The 21,673-nt window shown below is 46.9% G+C and overlaps 1 protein-coding gene across 2 annotated transcripts in view; it reads right to left on the bottom strand.

Moving 5' to 3' along the window:
* EPHA1 (EPH receptor A1) overlaps positions 1-21,673 on the bottom strand; it is a 78,430-nt gene that overhangs the window by 16,400 nt on the left and 40,357 nt on the right. For both annotated transcript variants that reach the window (XM_083419637.1, XM_083419636.1), the window contains exons 4-8: positions 18,214-18,604; positions 7,263-7,418; positions 5,613-5,951; positions 3,078-3,202; positions 1,502-1,661 (exon numbers count right to left, since the gene is read on the bottom strand). In XM_083419637.1, coding sequence (XP_083275763.1) covers positions 1,502-1,661; positions 3,078-3,202; positions 5,613-5,951; positions 7,263-7,418; positions 18,214-18,604 — 1,171 coding nt within the window. The remainder of the gene's footprint in view (positions 1-1,501; positions 1,662-3,077; positions 3,203-5,612; positions 5,952-7,262; positions 7,419-18,213; positions 18,605-21,673) is intronic.

Below are 21,673 nucleotides of genomic sequence, written 5' to 3'. Positions count from 1 at the left end.
TTAATCCAGAATGCGGCAGCAAGACTGGTGACTGGGAGTGGCCGCCGGGACCACATAACACCAGTCCTGAGAGATCTACATTGGCTCCCAGTATGTTTCCGAGCACAATTCAAAGTGTTGGTGCTGACCTTTAAAGCCCTAAACGGCCTTGATCCTGTTTACCTGAAGGAGCATCTCCTGCCCCATCGTTCAGCACGGACACTGAGATCCAGCACCGAGGGCCTTCTGGCGGTTCCCTCATTGCGAGAAGTGAGGTTACAGGGGACTAGACAGAGGGCCTTCTCGGTAGTGGCGCCCACCCTGTGGAACACCCTGCCTTCAGATGTGAAGGAAATAAGCAACTATCCTATCTTTAAAAGACACCTGAAGGCAGCCCTGTTCAGGGAAGTGTTTAATATTTAATGCTGTACTGTTTTTAACACCTGATTGGAAGCCGCCAGGGAAACTCAGCCAGATGGGCGGGGTATAAATAATAAATTATTATTATTATTATTATTACATTGTGGAATTCTCTCCCCACAAGAGGTGTGTCTGGCTTCTTTACAGCTTTGGGTGGATGCTGCCAATGTGCCTCTTTATCCTGGCCTCTGATATCTTATCAGAACCCAACCTATTCTTGTGACTTGTCTTAACTGTTTTTTTCTTATGAATTTTAAGTTGTTGTAACCTGTTCTGGGACCCGTGGATGAAGAGGAAGTAATAAATTTAGCAACAAGAGGCACTAGAAAGCCACAGTAAGAAGGGTTTACAGGTTCATGTCTCCAGGAGTTTAGGCACATAGACTTGCCCCACACAGTTTATGCATTCCTTGCAGGAAGCTGGTGTAACGAAGAGGGGAGCTTCAGGCAGCAAATACAACTTCTGCATGAAACAGCTCTCAGTCTCCAAAGGGAAGTTGTTTGCATTTAGTTTTAGTTTTGCAATGCAGATCTGAAAGCATTTCTAATTACCATGCCGAAAAACCAAACAGTATATTAGTAAAACAATTTAAAAAGGAAGCTGCGACAGTATCTGGATGCCTCCTAGAAACTTATATATTGAGCACCCATCCTGATTTGTTTGTACAGAGACTATAAATAAACTGTTATCCTACACCATATAATGCATTTCCCCATCACTTTCCTAACAGCAAAAAAGTATGACCTCAAGTGTTTTAGAGCCCATTGAGTAAAAAAGATTTTACAGGAATACTACCATATAATGCCTGGAAAAGTTGCGAGCAAGTGTGTGTGTGTGTGTATGTATAAGTTTGTTCCATTTTCCTTATCTTCCTTATGAAAATCCACACACACCAGTGGAGTCATGGTAGGTAATGTCACAAATAGCAACTTCAGGGATGGGGTGATTTCCTTTAGAAAAACAGCTTGGAGTGGGTGGAAAATTAGCTTCCTGCACTTGCAACACAATCCCAATCTGAATTGTTCCTTGCATCTAGTTTAGTCCCAAATCCATTAGCAAGAATCCCTCCTTTACAAACAAAGTGGGGCATCAAGGGGTCTACCTTGTGGAAGGGTGCGGAATTCCTGTTCCTGGGAATATGGCCCAGCTACAGAGTCTGTGATGGAGCGCACGCGCATCAGGTAAGCTGTGTCAGGCTGCAGATTCGCCAAAGTTACTTGGGGTTCCTGGAGGTGTTGGACAGTGTAGTGCTTCTCTTCTCCCTGCAAAACAATTAGGCTGTGCTATAGCAAGGCTTGGGGACGCGGATGGCGCTGTGGGTTAAACCACAGAGCCTAGGACTTGCCGATCAGAAGGTCAGCGGTTCGAATCCCCGCGACGGGGCGAGCTCCCGTTGCTCGTCCCTGCTCCTGCCAATCTAGCAGTTCTAAAGCACGTCAAAGTGCAAGTAGATAAATAGGTATTGCTCTGGCGAAGGTAAACGGCGTTTCCGTGCACTGCTCTGGTTCACCAGAAGCGGCTTAGTCATGCTGGCCACATGACCCGGAAGCTGTACGCCGGCTCCCTCGGCCAATAAAGCGAGATGAGCGCCGCAACCCCAGAGTTGGTCACGACTGGACCTAATGGTCAGGGGTCCCTTTACCTTTATAGCAAGGGTTGGGAACCTTTCTGGCCCAGGAGGCAAGATCTTTAGCACCCACCTGTCCATCACCTGAATTCATAATAATGGCATCAGGTGTCTGACAGGTAGGTTATCCCACCCATCTGTCAAAGTTGGTCCATGGGGATGAGGGGAGAGATAACAGCCAAGCAGGACTGAACTCCTCGTGCTTTAGCTGATGTGCAGGGAAGGGAGTTCAATGGTGCTTTCTGAAGGGACCAGCTGATCCAACCATGTCTCTACCTGCCCCATACCTAACATCGCATATGACATCAGGTGTGGTTTGAGGGAAACAGCCTGGCAGGCAAAACTGAATCCATGGGCCAGAGGTTCCAAACCCATGTGCTATAGGACTTAATAGAATCATAGAGTTGGAAGAGACCACAAGGGCCATGGAGTCCAACCCCCTGCCAAGCAGGAAACACCATCAGAGCACTCCTGACATATGGTTGTCAAGCCTCTGCTTAAAGACCTCCAAAGAAGGAGACTCCACCACACTCCTTGGCAGCAAATTCCACTGTCGAACAGCTCTTACTGTCAGGAAGTTCTTCCTAATGTTTAGGTGGAATCTTCTTTCTTGTAGTTTGGATCCATTGCTCCGTGTCCGCTTCTCTGGAGGAGCAGAAAACAACCTTTCTCCCTCCTCTAGGTGACATCCTTTTCTATATTTGAACATGGCTATCATATCACCCCTTAACCTCCTCTTCTCCAGGCTAAACATGCCCAGCTCCCTTAGCCGTTCTTCATAAGGCATCATTTCCAGGCCTTTGACCATTTTGGTTGCCCTCCTCTGGACACGTTCCAGTTTGTCAGTGTCCTCCTTGAACTGTGGTGCCCAGAACTGGACACAGTACTCCAGGTGAGGTCTGACCAGAGCAGAATACAGTGGCACTATTACTTCCCTTGATCTGGATGCTATACTCCTATTGATGCAGCCCAGGACTTGAACAACTTGTGAAATGGAAGGAGAACATTGATGAAGTTTGCAGGTGTTGAGCAAAGGAAGAGCATCTCTCACCTTCTCAAAGTACATAACCTCGTAGTTCACGGAGCTACGGCTGCGATGTCGTGTCGGTGACCAAGTCACAGAGAGGCTGCTGTCATTTCGCCTCGCCAGGATGAGATCAGTCACCTTGCCAGGGACTGCACATAAAGAAAGGAGAGATGGTCAAAGTGTAACCTGCTCTTTGCAATTCATCCCACACCCCCGTTCCCTTAGTGAAAGCTCTGGATCTCATTGCTTTTCCTGACTCTGCCCAGTTAGCAGCAGATTGGCTAAACCTAACAAATTCTGCGCAGAGCTTGCCCTTCTCTGAGCCAAAGTAGGGCGGCTGTCTCTAGGGCCGCATCTGGGCTGTCATTAGAGCAGCAGACCAGGAGACCCATGGGTCAGAACTTGCTAGCATCCTTCACACATACTTTCACTCCCATTTGACTTCACTTCCTTCTACTTTTTGGATACTGCTTCTTGTACACAGAAGTGCATTTCTAAGAATGACACAACTCATAAAAGCGTCTTGAGGCACAAGGGTGTGAATTTCCAACGTCACTTTTGTTTCTGGGAATCCCACAGACTTCAGAGAAGAAACCACAATGCTGTCTGTACCACAGCCTGCCTTAGATATGTCCTGGATTAACTCTGCGTTCAAAAAGACCACCTCTCTTTATAAGCTGCTTTCTGCAACATAAAAATTTGACTCTTTAAACACACACACACACACAGACACACACACACACACACACACACACACACAACAATGTAGAAGGAGCGGTTCATGTGCTTATGATGGCACCAGGGAACTCAAAACAAATTTTGCCATTTTGTCTGGCAACTCTTAGACTGAAGAATCAACTTTCCTATTTCACTGATGCATCCACAACAAAGGTTTTGCAGATTAAATACAGTGATACCTCTGGTTACGAACTTAATTCGTTCCGGAGGTCCGTTCTTAACCTGAAACTGTTCTTAACCTGAAGCACCACTTTAGCTAATGGGGCCTCCTGCTGCTGCTGTGCCGTCAGCGCACAATTTCTGTTTTCATCCTGAAGCAAAGTTCTTAACCCAAGGTACTACTTCTGGGTTAGTGGAGTCTGTAACCCGAGGTGTTTGTAACCCAAGGTACCACTGTACACGGTTTGTGATAGTGGCCACCAATGGGGATGGAAAGGCCTGACAGGGATATGGGAAATGGTTTTGTTAGCTTGTGTGAACACAAATAAGCTTCTAATTCTGTTGCCTTCATAAAGCAAACAGAACGATAACAGTTCTGCCAAGAGTGACTAGGATGCATAAAGGCTGAAGAGCATCTACATTACAATAATCAGTTTGTTAAATTAGTTTTCAGACCAGCGCTACAGGCTTGCTACATCTGCCAAATTTCTCTAGAGACCAGCATTCCACCCCCTACCCTAGACAATAAACCGCTGAGCTTTAAATACTGGACAAATGTCATATCCGGTACAACAGAGAAATTGTGTTGACAAAATACAGCAGCCGGCTCAGCAATTACGTATCTCTCTCTTGAGGGCTGCAAATGCTTTACAGTCATTACCTCAACATTCCTTTCACCGGAGGTGGGGAACCTGTGATAAGATGTTGATGGACTACAACTCCCATCATTCCTGGCTGTTGGCTATGCTTTCTGGGACTGACTGGAGCCGGAGACCAGCAGCAATTGGAGCCCCCCCCCCCATTCTGCCGTACACCAGCCCTTTATAGCAGGACTATGATCCCCAAACTCTCATGTGGTTAGGGAGCTGAGGCTGATAAAGAGAGTGGGCAGCCTTAGGGCTGCCTAATGCAGACCCTCCAACATTTCTCCAATGAAAATAGGGATGTCCTGTTCCATAATAATAACAATAATAACAAGCCATCTGACTGGGTTCACCCAGGCACTCTGGGCGGCTTCCAACATACACAAAAACATAATAAAACATTAAACATTTAAAAACCTCCCTATACAAGACTGCCTTCAGATGTCTTCTAAAGGTTGTAGATCTCCTTAGGTCAGGGGTTGCATAACTCCAGTACCCTCCAACATTTCTCTGATGAAAATAGAGGTGTCCCCAGGAAAAGCGGGACATTCTGGGATCAAATCAGAAACCAGGACGGCTTCTGCAATCCGGGACCGTCCCTGGAAAATAAGGACACTTGGAGGGTCTGCTAAAGAGTTCATGGCTGGAACATGAAGAGAGTCAAGGACTCCCTTGTACACAGTTCATGCTTTTAGCCCCTACAGTACCTCAGATTTCGTCAGGATCCAAGCATCTAAGACAGTGATGGCCAAACTTGTCCTTCCAGCTGTTTTGGGACTTCAATTCCCATCATCCCTGACCACTGGTCCTGTTAGCTAGGGATGATGGGAGTCGTAGGCCAAAAACAGCTGGAGGGCCAAGTTTGGCCATCACTGATCTAAGAACTGTAAATTTGCCCCCTGCACACACTCATTTGCAATTAACTAATGACTGCAGCGTAAGGGGAAAATGCAGCTCGGCTTTTATTTGCTTTGGTTGTGCTCACTTCCTCTTCCTCACATACGTCACAGCGACTCACCTGCGTGGCCCACCAAAACCCGGACAGGAGAGCTGCTGCTGCTGCTGTGCAAGGCAGGGCTGAGCTCTGACACACCATTATGAGCCCGTACAACGAAGCTGTAATTGGTGAAAGCCTCCAGGCCGCTCACAACCACACTCTGCTGGGTGAGGTCTAGGGCGCCGGGAGAAAAAGTCACGCTGCTCTCGCAGGGTCTGCATTTTGGGGAACTGCAACGCTGGCAGGAGACGCTGTAGGAGAGGTCTTCGCGCCCACCCTGATCCGTGGGTGCCTGCCACGAAAGGGTGACCTCAGTCCCCTCAATAAGTACGGTGACATTGTGAGGAGCCGAAGGAGGGCCTGGAAAGGCAAAAGGAGGCAGCGTGTTAAAAGTACAATCCTGCAAAGAGATTCTAGCCCTATCCGTACCTACCTTAAAGCTTATAAATATAGTGCGCTGTAGGGTTCTATCTAGGGACATGGGTGACGCTGTGGATTAAACCACAGAGCCTAGGACTTGCCGATCAGAAGGTCGGCGGTTCGAATCCCCGTGACAGGGTGAGCTCCCGTTGCTCGGTCCCTGCTCCTGCCAACCTAGCAGTTCGAAAGAACATCAAAGTGCAAGTAGATAAATAGGTACCGCTCTGGCGGGAAGGTAAACGGCGTTTCCGTGCGCTGCTCTGGTTTGCCAGAAGCAGCTTAGTCATGCTGGTCACATGACCCGGAAGCTGTACGCCGGCTCCCTCAGCCAGTAAAGCGAGATGAGCGCCGCAACCCCAGAGTTGGCCACGACTGGACCTAATGGTCAGGGGTCCCTTTACCTTTAGGGTTCTATCTAGATTTCTTTTTCTTTCCCTGCACCTGGGGACAGGTACAGTGGATATAAATATCTCCATTCCAACATATTATTATTGTTTTCATTTCTATACTGCTTTATGTTTTAAATTTTAAAAAATCTCAAAGCGGTTTTAGAGCACATCAAAACTTCAAATGAAACAATCCAGAATAAAACCATTTCAGGCTTCAAGGAAAATGTTTCAGATCCTTCTCGTAAGTGACATTTTGCTTTCCCCATATTTATTTACTTACTAAATGTTTACGGCTGTCCTATGGCAGAAGTACTCTAGGAAGGCAGTGTGGTGTAGTGGTTAGTGTGTTGGACTAGGACCTGGGAGATCAGGGTTCAAAACCCCGCTCAGTCATGCAGGTCACTGGGTGACCTTGGGACAGTCACAGCCTCTTAACCTACCACACAGGGTCATTGTTGGGATTTACAGAGGGATCCATGTACTCTGTGGCCAGAGACACCTGGAAGACATATAAAGGAGCAGCAATTCGGAACCTCCAGATCACTTTGCTCCACAAGGCCGTTTTGGGCAGGCAGCATCTACCCTGCCGTTTGCATGACATCAGGTGCAGGACAGGTAAAGCCACAGATGCAAAAGAACAACCGGAAGCCTTTGCACGCACTCTTAATTGTTCCTTTACAGCTGCAGCTTGCATTCAGCGCCACTTAAATTTAGAACCAAATGCCACTTGCTCTCCTTTTGGCAGGAATCAGAACCACTCTGGAGCTTTCCTATTTGTTGAGTAAGTGCATTTTTCAAGTAGGTGAGAACGGGATTCCACCTGCTCATCTGGGGGACCACAGTACTCCCACCCAGGACTTACGAGTACAAGCAGCAGTTTCGTCCTCAGTGGGAGTCCGAAAGAAGTTTTCGAGGCAGGGGCAGCTTGTGGCAGCAGGAGAACTGGAGAAGCTGTTTGGAGGGCATTTGAGGCACTGGTCGGTCTTCAGCGAGTGACGATAGAACCCTGGCTGACAGGCTGTGGAAAGGAGAAGCAGATTAAGTCCCAAGTAGCTAACTTAAGCGGATGCAAATAACCATACATTTTGGCTATACCCATTTCTTTTAAAATCCAGTTTAGGAATGCAATTATTTAGGAATACAACCACCCAGCAAGAGGTGCAGAAGCTCATCCCTCAAGATGTCTCCATATATGGGACATATCTTGTTTCTAACTTCACAGAGGAGTTGGAGATCTTCATTCCTTGTCAAGGAGCAAGATCATCTCATACTTAAGTCCCCTTTGGATAATTTTCAATATCTATGCACCGCCACTTCTCTGCTCTCCCCATACTCTCTTCTTCATGCCTATATTCTCACCAACACCACCCAAAATGGATGGTCTGTCTCCTGCTACACTTTTACCCACCCAATTCTGGCTAGGTTTACACTTGGCTTTGTGCGCTGAGGTAGAAATGGGCTGCCGCTGGGAATTCTCAGCAGAAAGTGGAGCTCTGATCGGCTGGGTGTTGTGCACCAGGAGCCATGTTGGCTTGAGCCAAGCAGGAAGCTGTGGCTTTTAAGTGTCTGGGGCCTGGGGATGCCATTCCAGCAGTAGGTGAGAAACATGGGGCAAAGCAGTGTTGGTGGCAAAAATTTGGGCTCCGTTTATGCTACAATTCTGCTGGAGTGCCGGAAAAGCATATAATATGGTACTAGAGGCACTTGAGGGCCAAACTAGAAGGGGTTTGGCCTGTAGTTATTGTCAGGAGCTCAGCCTACACTCGAGTAGGACCCTGGCAGAGACACATATCCGACTGGCATGTTCGCTCCCTCCTGGTCGATCATTCAGGAGCTTCAAAAGCTTTCTTCAGCCCGAACATCACAGGGACCGATGCCAACTGACACGGGCACACTTAGGGATCCGCAGAGTTTGCACAGTTGTGTAACAGACCTCAGCAACTCAGCATTTAGGCTAATCTACTTTATTTACATATAAACACACACGGAGCATTGCAACATGGCTCCCTCTCTCTCTAGCATCAGGCAGCAAAGAGAATGAACAAAGGACAATAATCCCACTTCACGGAACACAGTAACACAAACATCCTGTCTCCGTCACTTCCCACTCTGTGGAGTCAAAACATATACAGTCACATGATAGACAACAATCCCATGACTGCAATCACAGAGCAGGAATTCTAACAGTTATACCTGGTGTGCATTTTGAAAATAAAAATAAACACTGTGTGTCTGGTGAGCCACCAAAACAGAACCATCGAGTGTATGCCTGCAACTTTAACAATTTGCCCCTGCCATGGTCTCAGACAGAACTGGGGGTCTCTGTATCTTCCATTTGTAATGGGGATTGGAATTCTTATGGCTGCAAGTACATGCTTGGTATGGAAGTGAGAGCTGGACCATAAAGAAGGCTGATTGCCAAAGAATTGACGCTTTTGAACTATGGTGCTGGAGGAGACTCTTGAGAGTCCCATGGACTGCAAGAAGATCAAACGCATCCATTCTTAAGGAAATCAGCCCTGAGTGCTCACTGGAAGGACAGATCCTGAAGCTGAGGCTCCAATACTTTGACCACCTCATGAGAAGAGAAGACTCACCCTCCAAACATTTTTGGACTACAACTCTGGGCTGCATCAATAGGAGTATAGCATCTAGATCAAGGGAAGTAATAGTGCCACTGTATTCTGCTCTGGTCAGACCTCACCTGGAGTACTGTGTCCCGTTCTGGGCACCACAGTTCAAGAAGGACACTGACAAACTGGAACATGTCCAGAGGAGGGCAACCAAAATGGTCAAAGGCCTGGAAACGATGCCTTATGGGGAACGGCTAAGGGCGCTGGGCATGTTTAGCATGGAGAAGAGGAGGTTAAGGGGTGATATGATAGCCATGTTCAAATATATAAAAGGATGTCACATAGAGGAGGGAGAAAGGTTGTTTTCTGCTGCTCCAGAGAAGTGGACACGGAGCAATGGATCCAAACTACAAGAAAGAATATTCCACCATTAGGAAGAACTTCCTGACAGTAAGAGCTGTTCGACAGTGGAATTTGCTGCCAAGGAGTGTGGTGGAGTCTCCTTCTTTGGAGGTCTTTAAGCAGAGGCTTGACAACCATATGTCAGGAGTGCTCTGATGGTGTTTCCTGCTTGGCAGGGGGTTGGACTCGATGGCCCTTGTGGTCTCTTCCAACTCTATGATTCTATGATTCTAACTCCCATCATCTCTTGACTATTGATCATGGTGGCTGGGGCTAATGGGAGCTGGAGTCTCGCTACATCTGGAAGACAGCACATTGGCGATCACTGCTGTAAGGATCCCTTCAGAGTATAAAAACATTCAGCGAAATGCTGAAAAGCAGCTATTCATTTATACAGAAAAGAGGTTCCCCTTGGGGACACACCTCTGAGATTTGAGGTTAAAAGTTGCTCTTTTCCCTAGAGACCACAGTCCCTGCATCTCAAACCTGTTCCTGCATCTTCACAGTCCCATCCGGCTCTTGGTCACACTAAAGTGTGACAGAACATTCAGAACTGAATTTCATATATCAACACTGATTCCCCCCATTAAACAGCTCTGTGCAGGAAGAATCAGGTTCCCAATCTCTTTAAAGCAATTAAAATCAGCATGTGTGCTCGCATGAACATCGATGCGAGCGGAACAGACACCCCCTCCCGGGAGGTGGTGGTCTCTCGTTCCTTGGAGGTTTTTTAAAGCAGAGGTTGGAGGGCCATCTGTCAAGTATGATCTAGCTGAGATTCCTGCATTGCAGGGGGTTGGACTAGATGACCTGGAGGGGTCCCTTCCGACTCTTAAGAATCATACTTTTGTCTCCACCTCACTTTCCCCAGTGCTTTGCCCAGTCTGTGCCCATAATTAGGAGGTCACCTCTCTGCAGCCTCGTTTTTCTGGGGCACCTTTCCTTACCCTAAATGCTCCAATGTGTTTCTCTCACGTATTAACCGAGAGCCGCCGCTGTGCATGGCAGAGAACTGGTTCTTACTTCCGCAGACATGAAAACAGGGCGGGAAATTGTGTGGGTGTCACAAAGGGAGTGCTGCCGACCTGGGGAAGGAGCAAAGGTGAACCAGGAATGCAGGCAGCAGGCGCCAACAGGATTATGTCACCACAGGGAGGGAATGGAATGGAAATCGGGCAAGAATTGGTTTTAAAAAAACACAAAAACTACAAGGTAAACAGCAGGTGGCAGCACCCACTGTCCTATGAAAGCAGATGCTCCCTTCTGAGCCCTTTGTCTTCTCCAGAGCGACATAAATATACCCATTTTTCCCCCCCAAGCTGCACTCACGAATTTGCCAAGGTATTCTGATATTGGGTTAATTATTCCCCACCCTAATGGCATCCAGATTCACCACATGGTGGCAACCAATTGAAACTAGATCGTCTGGCGCCAAGTGTAAAGCTGTCTCGGGAGGACTATACCACTTCGGAATGCGGTTGGGAGATTCCACAGGGTTGAATACTCCCTCACAAAGAAAGTAGGATTCCTACACATTAAAAAAACACTGCCAGCAAACTCCAACTTCTCCATATTTTTCCTTTGCACCCATATATACCTGCTGACTGAGGATTACATCAGATGAAATGAACTACAGTCCACAAAACCTTATGCCATCATCTTTAAAGTGCCACAGCACCTTTTGTCATTTTTGCTGCAAGGGACTAACACGGTTAGCCCCTCTGAGAAATCTTATCCTCCTCCCTGACCTGCTAGCTTTCCACACAGAAATTTATTTTCTCCTGGACTGTCGAGCATTTGGCTGTGTAAGCCCTCGTTCGCTGTCTGGAGCGGTATAGTTCAGACAAAGGTTTATCGCCTCAGCGAAAACAAGATCTGAGGGATTCCTTTCTCATATGCAATGAATGCAGATGACTATACACTTTGAACCTACAGGGAAAGCGGAAGCATGCGATGTGCTGGAGGCCATCTGTAGTTCAACTCCTCCTCCAATGCCACCCACCTCTCCTCCCCACCCCCCCACCCCAGTTTCTGGGATTGCTCTACCTTGGAATACAGGAGCTAATTACTTCTGATTAAACTGGGATGGATTAATTCAGAGCAGACAGGTTTATTTCCTCGGAGGAACACATAAATTGCTGGGTGTTGTGCCTATGCTCAGTCAGTTTGCCCTGAGGTGAGCATTGCCTCTTACAAATAAGGCGCTCGGGTGTGTTTTGCGCATTATGCAGTGACCAACTCAAGTTTCCCACAGAACGTACACCTGACAACAACAGTGTTGTCTGGGGCTTGTTGTCAGGTGTACAGACAGTCCCAGATTTGCAGAAGCTGTCCTAGTTTCTGATTTGATCCCGGAATGTCCCGCTCTTCCTTAGGACATCTCTATTTTCGTCAGAGAAATGTTGGAGGCTATGGAGTTATCTGACCCCCCAAGCCATCTGAAGGCAGCTTCCCTGTATAGGGAAGCTTTTTAATGTTTAATTTTTTATTATGCTTTTATATATGTTGGAAGCTACCCACAGTGGCTGGGGCAGCCCAGTCAGATGGGCAGGGTAATAATAATAATAATACAGTGGTACCTCAGGTTGCAAACGGGATCCCTTCTAGAGTCCTATTCGCAACATGAGCAGAACGCAACCTGTGTTTGCACGTGCATGGATCGCGATTCGCTGCTTCTGCACATGCGCTTGACGTCATTTTGAGCGTCTGCGCATGTGCGAGTGGCGAAACCCGGAAGTAACCCTTTCCGGTACTTCCGGGTCACGGTGGGACGCAATCTGAAAAGACGTAACCTGAACCGAACGTAACAAGAGGTATGACTGTAAGAAGGAGGAGGAGGAATAGGGTGTTCCTATTTTTATTGGAGAAATGTTGGAGGGTATGCCATTATAAGAGGACAAGGGAGGCCTTCATGGTAAGTTCTGGCACCTGTTTTTCGAGAAAAATAGCACTGCAAAAACCTACACTGAATAGGGAGGGCCACAGGTTCTTTTTGTTCTGCAGTAGCTGCAGGGACAACTGGGCCCGATCCTGTGGCTTGCCAAGGGACTAAGCTCCTTAGGCAGACAGGAAACCGGGTGCAACCTGGGAAGGCTAAACATCAGGCAGAGACACCCCTCCCCGGTGTGGGGGTGGCAGACAGTGGCACCAGCTCAACCACCACCACCCAGCAATTATCTTTAACGAGGCCTGTATGGGCTCATTAAATCGAAGGAAGAGAAGGGAGCTTCCCACCTTAGCTCACTTAGAGCAGCAGAGCTAAGGTTCCCCGTTAGGGAAAGGAAGAACTATTTCTGCCTAACCCCCATGCTGCCTCTGTGTCCCCACAAGCCGGCGGTTCCCACCTCCACTCAGACATGGCTCAATTGGTTAGAGTGTGGTGCTGATAATGCCAAGGTTGCAGGTTCGATCCCCGTAAGAGACAACTGCATATTCCTGCGTTTCAGGGGTTGGACTAGATGATCCTTAGAGTCATTTTTTACTCTACTATTCTATGATTCTATATGCAGGGTGGGAAGAATTGACCCCTCCCCTAGGTAGAGGGTCTGTTATCAAAGCTAAGCAGGTCTCAGCCTTGTCAACGCTCTGAACTGGGGGACTCCCCATCGCAAGCTGCTCTAACCTTCCCTACAGATAAATAAAGACAAAAATGTAATTACAGCGGTACCTCTGGTTGCGAACGGGATCCGTTCTGGAGCCCCGTTCGAATCATGCGCAGAACGCAACCTGCACCTGCGGGTCACGATTCGCCGCTTCTGCGCGTGACGTCATTCTGAGTACCTGCGCATGCGTGAGCGGCGAAACCCGGAAGTAACCCGTTCCGTTACTTCTGGGTCGCCTCGGGATGCAACCTGAAAAGACGTAACCTGAACCAAACGTAACAAGAGGTATGACTGTAAATGCTGTATATAAATTCACCTCTTGCCTCACAGTGCCTGATACTCTTTTAGGGGTCTGCACAATCTGCCATTTGAAAAAAGAAAGAAAAAAGAAATTTACCTCTGCAACCGAGACCGAAAGGCAGTCACCCCAAGGAAGGAGTCAACATTCCCTTTTCAAGATCAACACCACAGAGGCACTGACTCAATCCCTTGCTGTCCTCCCCTGTTCTTTTCTGTACCCACAGAAAGGCCATGGTTGTGGTTGCGTCTATTCTGCATCAAGTACGAAAATGCCACACAATGCACCAGTGGGCTCCAAATTCAGCCCCCTGAGAACCCCAGCTTTCATTTTAAACGAACAAAGGGCACATTTCTAGCGTTTACGTTTGCAAAGACAAACTTGAAAGCAATGCCTAGTGAAACCTCCAGAGTCTAAGGAAGCTTCAATAGAACACCCATCACCGTAACTTTGAGGGGGTCCAATGTGAAACAGCAATAAACCTTAGATAGCAGGAATCTTCAGATATAGTTTTAATAAATTGCTAACCACAATTTTGCCAAGAGTTTGTCAGTTATCCCAGTGCATTAATTGACCAGAGCACCAGAAATCAGGGGGGCAGATTTATTACTTCACAGAAATACTACTTATATATTTTTTTACGCTGAAAGTAAAAAAAGGGTACAGATTTATTTTTAGATTTTTAAATCAAAGCTGAAAATTCAGAGAAGAGGCTCAGAATATCTCTGAGATGATTAAGGATAGACCTTTAGGTCAAGCCTATGATGAAAGCCTGGCTCAGTATGGCTTTCTGCATTCAAAAGCAGGAGAGTTGTTGCTGTTGCGGTTGCAGTTTTAATTTATATACCACCCTATACCCGGAGGTCTCAGGGCGGTTCATAGAACAAAATCCAAATATAAAACCACAAAATATATAATCAAAATCAAAACAACAACCCAATGACACCCGCCAAAAAAAATACATTTAAAAGGGCATAGGATGTCAATCAAATCAACTAAAGACCTGGTTAAAAAGGTATTCTAGCTCTGAAAAGCTCGATATCTGCCTCTTCCCAATGGTCAAGCTAATGCAAAATAAACTATGCAAATTAAGTTTGCATATATATTGCATAATTTGGACAGGTTACACAGAACCCTGTGCCCAACAATTTATTTATTTATTTAACAAGATGTATATCCTGCCTGAATGTCATAAAACCACTAGGCAGTTTACAAAGAAATATTAAAATTATCAGTGAAAACAGTTCAGAACATTTAAAAATAATTAATAATTTAACGTGTGTGTGTGTGTGTGTGTGTGTGTGTACACACACCCTGCAACAATTATGTGTCTGGAATCTCAAGACAGGCTCACTTAAACAAAAATGTTTTAAGTAGGCACTGATAAGAGTACAGCGAAGGTACCTGCCTAATGACAATAGGCAGGGAGTTCTGCCACGCTAAAAGACCCATTTCATACAACTATGGGTATGAGTATTATGTGGCACCAGTGACAATGCCAGTTCTGCAGATCAAGACGGTCAAGTGGACACATATGGCATAAGGCAGGCATGGACAAACTTGGCCTTTCAGCTGTTTTGGGACTACAATTCCCACCATCCCTGACCACTGGTCCTCTTAGCTAGGGATGATGGGAGTTGTAGTCCCAAAACAGCTGGAGGGCAAAGTTTGGCATAAGGCAATCCTGCAAGTACACTGTTCTCAAGCTCTTAAGGGCTTTAAATACCAATAGGTACACACCGGACTCGTCACAAACTGCAGTTTCCGGGTCAAGCACAAGGAAAGTTGCACATAAGAGTACATTCATGCAAACGTTTTTAAATTTTACTTCTTGAAAGTTTAAGCACAGAACACACAGCAGCTATGATCATAGCTAGCTAGCCTTATTAGCTAGATTTGCCACTTCCTTTCATAAGGAGGCAGCCCTGGGCTCACCCTCCATGGCAACCCAAATTAAAGTCCAAGAATACTTCCCTTAGTTTTTCCATCTTCTCCGCCCCCCCCCAAGGCAGAGCAAAGGTCAGAGCTGTACAACCCCCTCGCGTCCCGTCCCACACTTCAGCTCTTTGTGTGCTCCTGTTTGGAAGTGGCCTCACCCTGATCCTGGAACAAAGGCCAAAAGGAGTACCTCTGGCACTGTGCCAACACTGGGTGGGTCCAGCAAAAGGTTTGGATCCAGACCTGATCTTAGAAGGGAACACTCAGGTCTGCTGCCAGCCTGAGACACCTGGGACAGAGAGAGAGAGATACCAGGAGAACAGCCAAATCTGCATGCCTTTTATTGTGAGTCCTTGGGAGCTGGCAAGAACCCTTTCCGAACAAAAGAAACTATTTCCCATCATGGCGTGGCGGATGGTTTGAAAAGGCGAATGTGGACAGCATCATGAAAGCACCATCGCAAAAACTGTGTGCGACTGCTCACACACATGTGCATACACAGAAATGTGCACATGTGTGGGGAAACCCTCTTTTTAGAAAGATGCTAGCTAAATGTCAACCATTGTGATTGACAGCCCATCTGTATAACACAGAGATCCTATGTTGGATTGCCCTGTGCAGAAGCCACATATTGCTTCCCACTATTGGTGGGAGATAAACCACCCACCATTTTGCACTTTTCAGGGGCAAATAAATATGCAACAGATCTAGATTATGTGTGGAATAGATGGGGGGGAGGGGGAGGAAACAAGTACCGTATTTTTCGCTCTATAAGACACACTTTTTCCCTCCTAAAAAGTAAGGGGAAATGTGTGTGCGTCTTACGGAGCGAATGCAGGCTGCGCAGCTATCCCAGAAGCCAGAACAGCAAGAGGGATTGCTGCTTTCGCTGCGCAGCGATCCCTCTTGCTGTTCTGGCTTCTGGGATTCAGAATATCTATTTTCTTGTTTTCCTCCTCCAAAAACTAGGTGCGTCTTATGGTCTGGTGCGTCTTATAGAGCGAAAAATACGGTACTCCATCTCCATTGATTCTAGAATAAAACATTGTGTGTGCACAGCCTGAAACTCGTAATTCTCATGTGTCAATTGCCATTCTTCCATGTGCCTTTTCTCTTCAGGAAGGCCTCCATTTTTATTTTGCCCTCCAAGTCCACTAACTCATCCCCACAGGTTTGAGAAACAGGGATAATTCATTGAACTCGCTGTCTGAAGCCATCTCTGCCTTTGTCTTTGCCTGAACTGGGTAAGGGAGTAGCTTGTGTGTCAGCTACTACCTGGGCGGGTGCAGTGAGGACCTGCCTGGACAGGATGGGTTCCCCGTCCCATTCCAAGGGACGGCTCCCAACCCAGGAGGGTGGAATGAAAGCAGTAATGCCAGCAGCTAAGTGGAAAAACTGGCTGAGCTGTGGAAGCAGAGGGGCAGGGAAGGGTGGATGTCTGGAAGTTTTTCTCAGTTCTTCAGCTAGCAAGACAGAGAAGTGCAAGGACTACCAGGCCTCAAGCAGTTGCCCTGGAACTTCCAAGTGGTGCAAATTCCTTTTACAGGACAGAGCAGCCTAATGAGAAATCCAAAGAGGAACATCCTGAGGAAATTTTGTCAATATATTATTTTCCCTACACCTCATCACAGTGGATATTAGCTCTTAGCTGAAATGTTGGGAGAGAGCAGATTGCAGACTAAAGAATTAGGTTTAGGCGGAAGTCATTTTCTGTCGTAAGAGAGGAAGCTGCCTTATAACCAGATTGGGCTTTTTGTCTGCTTAGCCCAGTAAAGGTAAAGGGACCCCTGACCATTAGGTCCAGTCGTGGCTGACTCTGGGGTTGCGGCGCTCATCTTGCTTTATTGGCCAAGGGAGCCAGCGTACAGCTTCCAGGTCATGTGGCCAGCATGACTAAGCCTCTTCTAGTGAACCAGAGCAGCGCACGGAAACACCGTTTACCTTCCCGCCGGAGCGGTACCTATTTATCTACTTGCACTTTGACGTGCTTTCAAACTGCTAGGTTGGCAGGAGCAGGGACCGAGCAACGGGAGCTCACCCCATTGCGGGGATTCGAACCGCCGACCTTCTGATTGGCAAGTCCTAGTCTCTGTGGTTTAACCCACAGCGCCATCCGCGTCCCTTTTGCTTAGCCCAGTATTGTCTACCAATTGTACTAGCTGGTGGTGGCTCTCTCTCCACAGCTCCCAGGTCTTGCATGATGCCTGATCCCCTTTTTTAAGTGAAGATGCCATGGTTTGAACGAGGAATCCTATGCATACACTCATCTTCCGAGACATATCCCCTTGACTTAGATGCACTAGTTGGTACTTCAAAAGCAATTTGAGGATGGAGTGTATTACCAGCTACATTTTTTACAGCATGCTTGTTGTGTGTGTGTGTGTGTGTGTGTGTATAGTAGACTGTTTTGGGCAAACAAATATTTCATTGGCTGCTTTTAATGGTTTTTGACTGTGTTCCCTTTTGCTGTTTTTCTCACGGCCTCTGGTTAAAACAAGCAGAACATGAGAAAAATACATCCTACTAGTGCTGGGAAGGAGAGTTGGGATTTCCTGCCTGAGCTTCCAAAACGCTTTAGGACGGCCCTGCAGATACAGGTGGCCTATATGGCAATACCATCTTGACCCAACTCCTACACCCCAGAGGGGCCCAGTTTAAAGAACTGGGAGACACTCATCGAGTGAATCAGTCTCAGTCACGCACTTCTACGTCCCAGAAACTGGCTCCAAAACTTGGAAGGAAATAAAAAGCAGGTGGAAGGACAGGTATGTCAAACTAGTCTACTTACTTTATAGTCAGAGGGAGAGTGAAACAGAAAGACAACCTGGGAGTTGCGCTTGACGTATAAACAGCAATGGGAGTCAGATAAGCTGATGCACCCCAGTGAGTTGCGTGCAATGAGTAAACCTTCCACACCTTCCACCCTGTGAACTCTGGTGTGCTTCTATCCCAAGATCTCCTCAGGTACCCGCCTCCTAGCTTGCGCCATTATGTACTTACCAACACACCTTCCTCCATCCTCCTCGAAGCCAGCGATGCATACGCAGCGGCCCACCAGAACCAGCCACTCCCCATCGGGACTGCAGTGCATCTTCGGCGGAAGCCCGCCGTCCTCGACTGCGTTCTTTAAGCAGACACCAGACACTTCTTCCAGTCCCCCCGAAACAGCTAGCTTCTCTGGGAAGTGGGCCAGTCCGCGCACAATATCCGAGCAGGTCTTGTAGTAAACTCTCACGGAAACCAAGGCAACGCAAGCCCCCGAGTTCTGAAAGGCCAGGTAGAAGCCGCGTTGCTGCAGGTTCTCTATGTGGCACACCTCCATGTTCAGCTGCATGTCACGCGTCATGATGTCCTGCGCCGTGAAACTCCGGTCTCCTGCCACAGTGTTGATCTGCAGGAGGAGAAAATGGGCATGAAGTTTGTACATATTCAGCAGAATCAATTTTAAGCGCCAACTTTCCCCTGTAATATACAACTTAAGAAGAAGAGTTTGGATTTGATATCCCGCTATCACTACCCAAAGGAGTCTCAAAGCGGCTAACATTCTCCTTTCCCTTCCTCCCCCACAACAAACACTCTGTGAGGTGAATGAGGCTGAGAGACTTCAAAGAAGTGTGACTGGCCCAAGGTCACCCAGCAGCTGCATGTGGAGGAGCGGAGACGCGAACCCAGTTCCCCAGATTACGAGTCCACCGCTCTTAACCACTACACCACACGGCAGGTGAAGGTTTCACACATCTCAATGTTCACCTATATGCAAAAACTCCCACTATTTGTTTATTATTTATTAAATTAATGTACTGCCCTTCATCTGAGGATCACAGGGTAGTTTGCAGTATGAAAAGACGAAAAATACATAATATGGTAACAAACTAAAAACAACCCTCTCTCCAGTTTTAAAGACCCAGGGTTTCCCAGATCTCCAGCTGCTGTTGGACTACAATTCCCATTGACTACGTAGCAAAACCTGCTGGGAATAAAGAACAATTCATTCAACTGCTATCTCTCTGGTTTGGATGTACTACATTATATTTACATAATGATCATAAACGTTTCAGAGTATGAGTCAAAGAAAAACTGGTTTGAAAACTGTATCGCAGGTCAAATGGAATGCAAATAATAATTCATAAAATTATCAGCAAGTAGATAATAAGCACACATAGGATATCTGAGCCTATATCATCCTTAAAAAAAAATCAAGAAAGAAGATCTGAAGTTTACATAATTGGTTTGTCAGACCTGTGTCCGGCAGGTTCTGACAGGTACCTTTAATTATATAATGGAAATATTTAGAAGAAAGACACCAGCAGGATCACTCCAGACGAGTGAGACTTGCCCATACTTGTTGCACTCTAGATTTTATTGGCTAAAATCCAGAGTCCATCAAGTCCAGCGTCCTGTGGTCAGCCAGATTGCCTCCAGGCAATCCATAAGTAGGGCAGGAAGGCAACGTCCCTGGAGTTTGTCCTCCAGCAACTAATATACAAAGATACAGTGCCTCTGAACATTGAGGTTCCATTTAGCTATCATGTCTAATGGTGTGTTCAGTTCTGCACAATCTTCTAGAACAGGCTGATAAACAGCTAAAGCTGCAATCTTACGTAAGTAATCTCTGCTGAAAACAAAGAGACTTCCTTCTGAGCAGACATGCATAGGATTGCACTAGGAGGCTGTTCTGACAATTTTTCTTTTTAGGAGGAGAGGGTTGAGCTGCCCTGACAATATACCCAATATTCACAAGCCATACAGAGCCCACTGTGCAGCTGTGTGGAATGTGGCCCTTGCACAGGTGTTGTTGTTGTTTAGTCGTTTAGTCGTGTCTGACTCTTCGTGACCCCATGGACCAGAGCACGCCAGGCACTCCTGTCTTCCACTGTCTCCCGCAGTTTGGTCAGACTCATGTTTGTAGCTTCGAGAACACTGTCCAACCATCTCGTCCTCTGTCGTCCCCTTCTCCTTGTGCCCTCCATCTTTCCCAACATCAGGGTCTTTTCCAGGGAGTCTTCTCTTCTCATGAGGTGGCCAAAGTATTGGAGCCTCAGCCTCAGGATCTGTCCTCCCAGTGAGCACTCAGGGCTGATTTCCTTAAGAATGGATAGGTTTGATCTTCTTGCACAGGTACCACAACCCAAATACAGGAAAGCGTAATGCTGCAAAGAGAGAGGCCCAATGCCTAGATCAGTGCCTCCCAAACTTGGGTCTTCAGCTGTTTTTGGACTACAACTCCCATCATCCCTAGCTAGCATGACCAGTGATCAGGGATGATGGGAACTGTAGTCCGAAAACAGCCGAAGACCCAAGTTTGGGAAACACTGGCCTAGATCCATCTCCTTAGTTGTGGGGAAACGACCCCAAAATGCTAAAACATGAAGCACGAGTGTAGGATGCACCCTAACTTGGGATGAGCTTGCATGGAAATTGAGGCAGAATACTTCCCAGGTGAAGGTGTTTCAAATCAAATTATCAAGCTAACACTGGTCAAAAAGGGGCAACTGAGCTTCAACTACTTAACGCAAAAGTTATCAGACCCCAGCTCCAAACAGCCTCAATCACCTTAGCCAATAGTTGGGGTGGCTGGAATTTGGCTGCAACAACATCTGGAGAGCCAAATGCCCCCCCCTTCTAATTTAAAGTATTATTTTCACAGAACTATAATGAAGAGAGACTTGGCTGCACAACCTTCACCAAGACGAAGGGAGATACAGTGGTACCTCGGGTTAAGAACTTAATGCGCTCTGGAGGTCCGTTCTTAACCTGAAACTGTTCTTAACCTGAGGTACCACTTTAGCTAAGGGGGCCTCCCACTGCCACCGCGCAATTTCTGTTCTCATCCTGAAGCAAAGTTCTTAACCTGAGGTACTATTTCTGGGTTAGGGGAGTCTGTAACCTGAAGCGACTGTAACCTGAGGTACCACTGTACACAAGAGGACAGTCTTGCTTTTGTACACATTTCAGTAGGGCTTGTGCAAAAAAGACTTTCCTACTCCTTTTTAAAGCAGGTGTGCCTAACTTCTGGCCTTCCAGATGTTGTTGGACTACAACTCCCATCATCCCTGGCCATTGACCGTGTTATGGCCACTGAACATGTCCTATGCCCTTCTAAAAATGTGGCTCTTTTGGGGGCAGGTTATTGGGTTGCTGTATTTATTTTGATTATATATATTGTGGTTTTTATGTTGATCTTTTCTGTGAACCGCCCTGAGACCTCTGGGTATAAGGCGGTATATAAATTCATCAAAGAAGAAGAAGTATAAGGTAGGGCTTTTTCACACAACTGTAGAGTTGGAAGGGACCACAAGGCTCATCTAGTCCACCCTCTGCAATGCAGGAATCTTTTTGCCCAAGGTGGGGCTCAAACCCATGACCCTGAGGCTAAGAGTCTCCTGCTCTACCGACTGAGCTGATGGTAACTGGGAGTCTAATGAAGTCTGGAAGGCCACAGGTTAGCCACCTCCATTTT

The sequence above is a fragment of the Podarcis tiliguerta genome (genome assembly GCF_965153285.1).
Source record: "Podarcis tiliguerta genome assembly, chromosome: 17".
In the NCBI taxonomy this organism is placed as follows: domain Eukaryota; kingdom Metazoa; phylum Chordata; class Lepidosauria; order Squamata; family Lacertidae; genus Podarcis; species Podarcis tiliguerta.
The sequence above is the reverse complement of the archived record's forward strand: the minus strand, read 5'-3'. Positions and strand labels throughout refer to the sequence as shown.